Here is a 9,919-nt window from a genome sequence, read left to right as displayed (position 1 = left end):
TATACATATAATTTTTCAACTTTTCCGTCATATCGTTCTAATTTCTTCAAACTTTCAATTTTAATGTGGAACTAAACACAGCCCTAATATAAGCCCCTTAAGTTTACAGGAGATAAAATAAATTAAGTACAATAAGAAAACTATTAACATATTATTGATTAAATTTTAATTATTTTAAACTTTTTTTTGGAAGAGTAGAAATATATTACTCGACCAAAGAGTCTTCGTGAACTAACTAACTGTGAAATAAAATTACAAGTTTCTCCTAACCAAAATTCAGATAAAAGTCCAGGGCAAGCTTTATTAGCTAAAACATGGCTTGTTTGGTTCTAGGACCAAGGTATCTTCTTTATAACTATTTCCCTTTCTCGGTGTTTAACCTCCTTAACAATGTAAGCTAGTGCGGAAAGATCTTTCTCTTTAGATTGTATGAGCTGAGCCGCTATCAAACCATCAGTTTGTACTTTAATTATTTTAAACTTAAAGAATAGATAGAGTAACTTCTTTATAGAAAATTTTCACACGAAATATAACGTTTAGCAGTTTAAAAAAGCGTGATAATGAGAACCGAAAACAAAGATAAAATCTGTGTCTTAAGAAAAAAGGTAGATTAAAATATAAATATATCACAAAACTACATATTTAGACTAAATTTATCATAAAACTATATTTTAAGATATTGTATCACAAAATTACGGCTTTTTTTTTGAAACACGCAAAATTACAGCTTTAGTAATAATATTATTATAGAACTATGTATTTTAGAGTTTAGGTCGAGTATTATTGATATTCCTTTAAGTTATAAAGTAGTAGTTTTGTAATAAGATTGATGTTAAATTAATATCTATTTTATGATTACATTTCTTAAATCTTTAGTGTTATAATAGACTGATAAAATTATTTGTATTTTATGCGAAATTTACTCCTCCATATAATTTTTTCTTGCAATTATAGCTCACCAAATTTTGCTTTAACTGTGTCGTCGCCACAATAGTCCCATTGGAAGAATAACTAACCCATTCAGCATATGGTTAATTTTTTTAAAATGTTTTGTAATACAAATATATATATAAATTTAATATTTATAAATCAATAACTACTCCCTCTGGCCCATAATATAGCTTTTGTCCAGAGAAGCTAATTGGCGCGCGTGTGTTGTCGGCACGTGTTTTATACCCACGAGACCAACACCGCTACGCCTTATCTTTTTTCCCGGCTTGACGATACTATCGTAACTAACCATTCTTAGATAATGACTCTAATTAGCTAATGACAGTAATTAAGGTAAGATTTGTTTTTTCAAAAGTTGTTTTTACTGATAGATTGAATGAAATCTATACATGAAAGAAACCTTTAAATAAATTTAAAACTTTCTATGAAAAAATTAAAAGCCATAACTAAACTCAAAACTTCAACTCGAAATTTGAATTTTTAAGTTAAATTTGAAAACTTTCAACTTTTCATCTAAAGTTTAAAAAACCTTTCAAATCAAATTGGAAACTTTTAACTCAAATTTGAAAACTTTCAACTCTAGATTTGAAACTTTTAATTCAGACTGGAAAACTTTCAACTCAAATTTAAAAACTTTCAACGTAGATTTGAAAACTTTCAACTCTAGATTTGAAACTTTCAATTCATACTGGAAAACTTTCAACTCAAATTTAAAAACTTTCAACATAGATATGAAAACTTTCAACTCTAGATTTGAAACTTTCAAGTCAAGATTTGAAAACTTTCAACTTAGATTTGAAAACTTTCAACTCTTGAATTGAAACTTTCAATTCAGACCGGAAAACTTCCAAGTCAAGATTTGAAAACTTTCAACTCTATATTTGAAACTTTTAATTTAGACTTAAAAAAAACTTTCAACTCAAATTTAGAAACTTTCAACTTAAATTTGAAAACTTTTAACTCAGAGATTTGAAAAACACGTGTGCTGAAGATTAAAAGAAATCGGAAAAAACACTTAAAAAAAGAAAAATGCGCAGAGGAAACGTAGCGCTAAAATAGAAAAAAAAACTGCGTTGCTGGGGGAGAGGGCGCCAGCTGGCGTGTGTGCATCTTGCGCGCACGCGAGATATCAACCCCCGCTTCTCTTTATAGTTGTATCATTATAATATTCCTATATCCTATCCAGTAATAGGTGAGTACTCCTAAATGAGTAACTAATCAAGCTTAAGGATTAAGCTACTGCATTATGTACTCGAATTAAGTGAGCAGATCAACCCCGAGCTTTACTTATGCTGTGGCTTGGCGCGCAAGGAGAACGTGTTGGTCATGCGCCAGTGTTACGCAACCGCTTGTTCTCCGCGGCTTAAGGCGGCGCGCGCAAACCTATAAATAAACAGGAAGACTCGCGCCGCCACCATTCCACCAAAGAAAGCAGCGCAGTGAGACAGACGGATTCGAATTGACGATCCATCCTTTCTTCCTCACCGATGAAGGTGAAGAGCGACAAGGATGCGCCGGCGCCGGCGGAGATCCGCGGCCACCCGTTCCACCCGGCGCACAAGCTGAAACTGATCACCGCCGACGACGCGGGGGCGGGGAGGTTCGTGTGCGACGGCTGCAAGGAGCTCGGCGGCGCCGGCTGCGCGCGGTACGAGTGCGAGGAGGCCGGGTGCGACTTCGACCTCCACGCGCCGTGCGCGCTGGCGCCGGACGTCCTGCCGGCGGGGCGCGCGCTGTTCAAGGGTGGAGCCGCGTCGTTCGTGCTCCTCCACGAGCCCCCGCCGACGGCGGCGCCCGACGACGGCGACGTCAGGGTCTGCGACGCGTGCGGCGACGACGTGCGCGGCTTCGTCTACCACTGCTTCGACCGCGACCTCGACCTCCACCCCTGCTGCGCGCACCTGCCGGGCCGCGTCGCTCTCGGCGGGGCCGCGTTCGAGCTCTCCTCCGGCGGCACGGCTCCCCGGCGGTGCCTCCTCTGCACGGAGGAGGGGAGCCGCCCCCACCTCCGCCGCAACTACTGGACGTACAGCTCCGACGACCTCGACGGCGAGGCCGTGCACCTGCACGTGGCGTGCGTGAAGAGGATGGCCTACGAGAGCTCTAGAGCCGGCAGCAGCAGCAGCCACCGCACCGACGGCGGCGGCGGCGGCCGGAACATGCCGGTGATCAGGGCTCCGGTTCAGGCGGCGGTGGCTCTGCGGAAGAAGAACGGGAGGCCTAGGAGCAAGCTCAAGAAGCTCCTCAAGATCGTCGTGTTCGTCCTCCGCGTCATCGCCGGCGTGTTGTTCGGTGACCCGACGGCGATGGCCGTGGCGGTGGTGGGGTTAGTCTTCCCCAACGGTTAGGGATCATGGTCGGCAATAGGAGTACTAGGGGTTTGATTTGTTGAATAATCCCCTAAACTTTTTGAGTTTAGGATGCGTTTTTGTTTAAATTTGATTGATTGGGCGCATGGCCATGTTTGGAGAAGCCAGCGTCAGTTTAGATGCGTGTCGTCGACGTTGAGCTCGTCGCGCGCAAATAGGTTTTTAGCTAGGGATTTACCATCATTTGTTGTTTTGTATAGCAGTTTTGTTGGTATAATTTGTGAGAGGAATAAAATCAGAAATGCTGCGCGGTTCTTGCAGCACAAAATCGTGTGTCAATTTGTCCAGTTTCAGGGGATCTCTCGCTCCGTTTCACTGCACTCTGGTTTGCTCTGTTTTCCTCTGTTTAACCTTAGCCCATCTGTGCGCTGCTCTGTTTTTCCTCTGTTTTATTTAGGCCCATCTGTTCGCTGCTCTGTTTTCCTCTGCTTCTCTCTCTCTCTCTCTCTCTCTCTCTCTCATAATAAGTTCACTTCAGGTACCCCAATCTACCATCGAGTATAAAATTTGTCACTAAACCGCAATATGTGACGCGTTCCTCAACTTCTAAAACCAGTACAAATAAAATCCTAAGATGGTTTAGATAGTAGTTTCGGCTGACGTGACGCTTATGTGGCATTGACATGATACTTTAAGTTAGAAAATACCGTGAGACCCACGTATCAGTAACTATTTAATTAAAAATAAAAAAATTATAGTGAGACCCACGTCATCACCCTGTTTCCCTCCTGGCTACGTTTGCTCCTCTCTATCACCCTGTTTCCCTCTTGTCTCCGTTTGCTCCTCTCTCTCCCTTTGCTCCTCGTCGTCACTTCTCTCACACGGTCTGCACCGCTGTCACAGTCACTCTAACCGTATCAAAATTGTCTCCTTCTTGCGGCGATGTCGGTTATCTGAACAAGCTCTCTCGTTGCGCCCGCCGCCGCCACTTCCAGCACTCGTACGTGCTGCAATCAACAAACTTACCCACTGTTCACCAACTACTACAGTGATGGGGACCCGGCGGAGGGCCAGCGCCGGCATGTGCGACTGGTGCCTCAGCGACGCCACCGTCGTTGTCGGCAACAAGCCAACAAGGGGACATCTGCGACGCCCATCGGGAACGAGGAATCATTCTCTATGGAGTATCGAGGAAGGAGAGAGGCGGCGTCGACCGGTGGTGGCGAGCAGGAGGGCAGAGGTCCCCAAGAAAGAAGGGAGAGAAGAGGGAAAAAAAAACAAGAGTGATGACGTGGATTCCATAGTGGATAGTCGCGGATATATGAGTTTTATGGTTTCTTGGGACTATAAGTGCCACATCAATCAAAACCACTATCCAAACATCTTGTAATCTTATTTGTACTGAATTTAGGAGTTGAGAGACACGGCATATATGTTATTGCAGTTTAGGGTTGAATTTCACACTTGGTGACATATGAAGGGACCTAACGTGAACTTTTCTTTTTTTTTCTTTTACCCATTTGTGCTCGCGTCCAGGCGTAGCCGTGTAGGGCGCCAAGTTCAGGTCCAACACGGCCTACCAACGAATTTATGGATCGGGCCAGTGGATAAATGGGCCGAACCTAACTAAATATCATTCCGAATAAACTAATCTTAGACCTAGCTTGGTGTAGCATAGCACCATGAGAGATTACCAACGATTTGCTCGCGCCGTCGCCGCCGTCGCCGCCGCCGCCGGGCGGCACCTACCCGACGACGCCGTCATATCAGACATCTCGCGCAGCCTGTCGTCCAGAGCAGCGCACCGCCTCGCCGCCGCGTGCCCGCGGTGGCGAGCGATCCTGTCGCAGCCGACGTTCCTCTGCCGCCACCTCTCCCCGCGGCCACTCGCCGGCGAACGCCCCCGCGCCCTCATCGTCCAGCCGCGGAAGCTCGGGTTCACCCACCTCAGCCTCGTCGCCGTCGACCCCGCCGACGAGCTCGCCGTCCACGTCCCCATCCGGAACAAGTACAAGCGGCCCACTCGCTTGTATCACGAGAGCCACCGCCGCAGCTTCATCCCGAATGCCTCAGCTGCCGACGAACCGCTGCCGGAGCAGGAGCCCGATCGATTTGCCGATCATCTGGCACCGGGGTTGGAAGTCGTGGACGCCGACGACGACGACGACCACGTCGCCTTCTTCGAGCGCACCGTCCCGGCGCTGGACATCTCCATCGTCGCGGCGCACGGCCGTCTCCTGCTGGCCCGCGGCCGGAGCTGCTACTACGTCTGCGACCCGGCGGCCAACCGCTGGGTCGAGCTCCCGCCATCCACTCTCCCGCCGGAACACGGCATCAACTCCGGCCTTCACTACGACGACCTCGACGACGATGCGTCGTCGGGGACGGGGAGGCTAGACTTCACGGTGGTGCTCATCGGCTGCAGGCACCGGCGCGTGGTCGTCGAGACCTTCACGTCGGCGACCGGCAGGTGGGAGACGAAGGAGCTGCCCGAACAGGGGACCCAGGGCTTGGCACGCAGCGTCGGCGGCGGCCCCGCGTCCCCGGGCATCCACGTCGGCGGGTGCTTCTACTGGCTGACCCACCGCCGCAACCGCGGCCGCATCCTCCGCTACGACGTCGCCGGCGGCCGAGTCACCGTGGTCCGCGAGCCCGCGAGGGCGGAGGGGTCCATCGGGCGGGCGGAGCGGTCGCTGGGCTCGACCGGCGGGCGCCTCCGGATGTGCGCGTTCGACGTCCGCGACGACAGCGACGAGAGCGGCAGCCCGTATCCGCACGACGGCGGCGTGGGCGTGCACGGCGTGTGGGTGATGACGACGGACGACGGCGTCGCCGCTCCGGCGTGGCGGCGCGTGCACGAGGCGACGGTGGACGACGTCGGCTTCTACTACTTCCACATGCTGTTCGAGCGCGAGAGGCCGGTGGACTTCGCCGGCGCGTGCGGCGACTTCGTCGTGCTGGACGACAGCGGCTACAAGCTATGGCGCTACGACTACCTCGAGAGCGGCGACAATCGCAGGGTGGAGCTCTGGAACCTCAACAACCCTAAGGACGACAATCTCCGCGATCTCTACGAACGCAACCAGGTCTCCTACGTCTTCGAAGAGCTCTACGACCGCTACCACGTCTTCCCCTTCTTCGGCTAGCAAGCTACTCTCTTCGGTTTGATAATACTGATTGCCCTGTTAAACAAGAGCACGGTCTCTAAAAAAAATAAATTTGAACACTATTTTTTCTATTATAATATATATAATATTTTTAACAGATATATGATTTTGTTGAATTGCTTGTGAGACTAATCTAAATATATGTCTCTATTTGAAAGACAAATATTTTAAAAATTATTTATAGTTCAAAATTTTAAAGTTTGACCTAACAATTATCCAAAACTTACTAAACCGGATACTATTAGTAGTCTAATGCCGTAAGATTAATTTTATTTGCTAATAAATTCACTTTAGGGATAACTACTTAACTAGTGCATTACTGCATTGCTTGGCTGTGTTGTCTTCGCTAGCTAAAAGAGTGTAGGGTCGCAAAGTATGTAGTTGACTTGATGTCAGTTGCCAATTACAGTCCTATATACTTCCTCCGTTTTACAATGTAAGTCATTCTAGCATTTTCTGTATTTATATTGATGTTAATGAATCTTGATAAATATATATGTCTAGATTCATTAACATCAATATGAATGTGGAAAATGCTAGAATGACTTAAATTATGAAACGGAGGGAGTAGCTATTTTCCTGAATTCAGAAAATTGTGTCATGTTCATCAAGAAAAAAAAATACATATTAATATGCCAATTTTGTTTCGCGGATGAGACGCCAAGCTCCGTGTTCAGTATTAGTGCATTGTGTGTTGCCCTCAGGGGCGGAGCCACGTGTGGGGCAGTTTGGGCTTGGGCTCCACACGTGGCAAAAATTTTTAATGGAGAAACACTGAAATTTAGGTAGAATTTACACAAAAAATTTATAGCTATAGTCCTATTCTTGCTAAAATGCTGCCTCCGCCCCTAGTTGCCCTGCTCTGCTTTCCTCTGTTTCGCTTTCGCCCATCTGTGGCTCCGTGCTCGTGTCCGGGTTGAGGTGTTAATGTGTTATAGTCGACAAGTTCAAGTCTAACACCGGGTACTCAATGGAAGAATACACATGTTGCCGTATATTGTCATTATATTTCTTCTCTTTTATTGGAGGCGAGCACGCGAATGAGCGAAAAGGCTGCGACGCACGGTCGTCTCGCGCAGGAGAAGGCGCACGTACGTTGTGTGTGGCCTCAGGTCGAGCACGAGCTTGCGAATCGTCATCGTGAGGTCGGGCAGGAGGAGGCATTGTGTTCTTTCGAGTTTGCTGCGAGCTTCGTTATCTGCTTTCGCGTATCACGCACGTCGCTAATGCGTAAACGAAGGATCCGTTTCAGGTGCAAAAATACGGAAGCGATTTTCGGTGGAAAAAACAATGGACCTACTCCTTCCGGTTTCATAACTTTTGATGTTTTGAATAGGATTAAGATTAAAATTTTATAGCCTTGATTACCAATAACTTTACAACCTCGTAAAATACCAATGCTTTAAGCTAGAAGAATAAAATTATCATAATATATCATGGCAAAATATTTTTTTATCAAATATCTTGGTGTTTGAATGTCCTGAAGATGAAGATGAAGATTAAGTGTTTCACGTAAAATGAGGTTGTAATAACGTGTGATTAATTGAGTTTTAATTATTTTAAACTTGAAAAATAGATTAATATGATATTTTAGAACAACTTTTATATAGAAAATTTTTACACGAAACATACCATTTAGCAGTTTGAAAAGCGTGCCACGAGTATCTAAAATTTAATCCAACTTTTGTTGGAGAAAAGAACAGGTTAGTGTTACATATTTGCTTATTTGATTATATTTATATTCACTTGTTTGAACTAAATGTTGAGCTATTCCACAATATCAGAAAATATCAAGGGCAATTTGTAAAACTACCAAAGCAATAGGGGTATCCAATTCACTACCACCACTATAGGCTTTTAATGGAGTATAAATATTTAATTTAAAGGTACTAGAACATTATTTATATAAATGTAAAAAATTTTAAGTAATGCTGATATCAGGACATACGTGATATTACGATAAAAGAGAAGGTTGACAGAGAGTTTTATACCGGTTGACACGACGGTGGCTGCAGCTGCTCACGGACGCTGCGCCGCAAAGTCTGGACCTACCGCTCGTGCTACGACGGCGAGGCCATGTACCTGCACGTGGCGTGCGTGAAGGAGATGGTGCAGGAGATCTTGGCTGCTGGCCACGGCGGCGGCGGCGGCGATGGTGGCGGCAGGAGCATCATCAGCGTCTCCATCCTGGAGAAGACGATGAAGAAGCGGAAGCGGTCCAGGACTGGCAAGGCGGTGAAATGCTTCCTCAACTTCGCCATCTCCGTCATCGTCAGCGTGCTGTTCGGGGACCCAACGGGATTGGCGGTGCCTCTCGTCGGAGCCTTCATCTCCAACGTCGTCTACGGCTAGAAAAGCTGAGTGCTGGTCTAGTGTTGTGTTGGCCGGTAACTGATGGAACAAGATACGTTAATTACTTCTTGGCGGGTATTACCTCCATAAAAAAAACAATGAATCTAGATATGCTCATATCAAGGTTCGTTCTACATAGATTATATCCCATCTCATATTAGTTTGGATTCTTTTTAGAACGGAGAGAGAGTATTCGTGGGTGTGTTTGCCTTTGTGATCATGTAAAGTTGATGTGATGGATTTCATGGGACAGGATTTTACAATCAAATTGTTTTTTATATATTAGGTACACCCTTCGTTTCAGATTTTAAGATTTTCTAGCATTGTCCGTAATCATATAGAAGTTAATGAATCTAGACATGTGTATATGCCTAGATTCATTAACATGAACGAAAGAAAAAAAAATCTAACATTGTGAAACGGAGGAAGTATATATACAATAATTTGCCTTTTTGTTTGATTTTGTGGCTAATTAATTGTTTGGTTTGTACGGGGGAAATGGGTAATTTTTGCTTGGTTTATTTGATTTTATTTCACCGTGGCAGCTGGTGGAGAAACCATCTTTGGTCGGTCGGCCAAAATCCACAATAGTTCCAGTTCCGCTAAAAACCGGATCTTTAGTCCCGGTTGGTGGCTACAGTGGACATATTTGATCTTTAGTCCCGGTTGGTAACACCAACCAAGACTAAAGACCATGTTTAGTCCCAGTTCTAAACCTGTCAGGCCTTGTGAGGCCCCTGGGATCTTTACTCCTGGGACTATAGATCCTAACTTTACTCCCGGTTGGTGTTATCAACCGGGACTAAAGATCTAGAATATTTTTAATCCCGGTTGGTAATACCAACCGGGACTAAAATTCAACGCTTAATATATAATCCTTCTTCCCTATCCTCTCCTCCACAACCGCCTTGCACTTATCCTCTCAGATCGATCTCCCTCTCCTCCTCTCCTCCTCCCCCTCCGCCTCCTCCCCTTCCTCCTCCCATCCCCGGGCCTCTCCTCCCCATCCTCCCTTCCCATCCGCTCAGATCGATCTCCCTCTCCTCCTCCCCTCCTCCCTCTCAGATCGATCTCCCTCCTCCTCCCCCTCCGCCTCCTCCCCTTTCCCTCCCATCCCCGGCCCTCTCCTCCCCTCCTCCC

General features: G+C 46.2%; 1 protein-coding gene across 1 annotated transcript; it reads left to right on the top strand.

Moving 5' to 3' along the window:
• The first annotated feature begins 2,367 nt into the window (after window positions 1-2,367).
• LOC107277061 (protein VACUOLELESS GAMETOPHYTES) lies at window positions 2,368-3,584 on the top strand. The gene has a single exon (XM_015794069.3). The coding sequence runs from the start codon at window positions 2,439-2,441 to the stop codon at window positions 3,297-3,299; it is 861 nt and encodes a 286-aa protein (XP_015649555.1). The 5' UTR covers window positions 2,368-2,438; the 3' UTR covers window positions 3,300-3,584.
• The last annotated feature ends 6,335 nt before the right edge of the window (window positions 3,585-9,919 follow it).

The sequence above is a fragment of the Oryza sativa genome, chromosome 8, assembly GCF_034140825.1.
Source record: "Oryza sativa Japonica Group chromosome 8, ASM3414082v1".
NCBI classification, from domain to species: Eukaryota; Viridiplantae; Streptophyta; class Magnoliopsida; order Poales; family Poaceae; genus Oryza; species Oryza sativa.
The sequence above is the reverse complement of the archived record's forward strand: the minus strand, read 5'-3'. Positions and strand labels throughout refer to the sequence as shown.

Excerpts from the sequence above, each read along its gene's own strand:
- LOC107277061 (XM_015794069.3), top strand. The coding sequence starts at position 2,439 with ATGAAGGTGAAGAGCGACAAGGATGCGCCGGCGCCGGCGGAGATCCGC.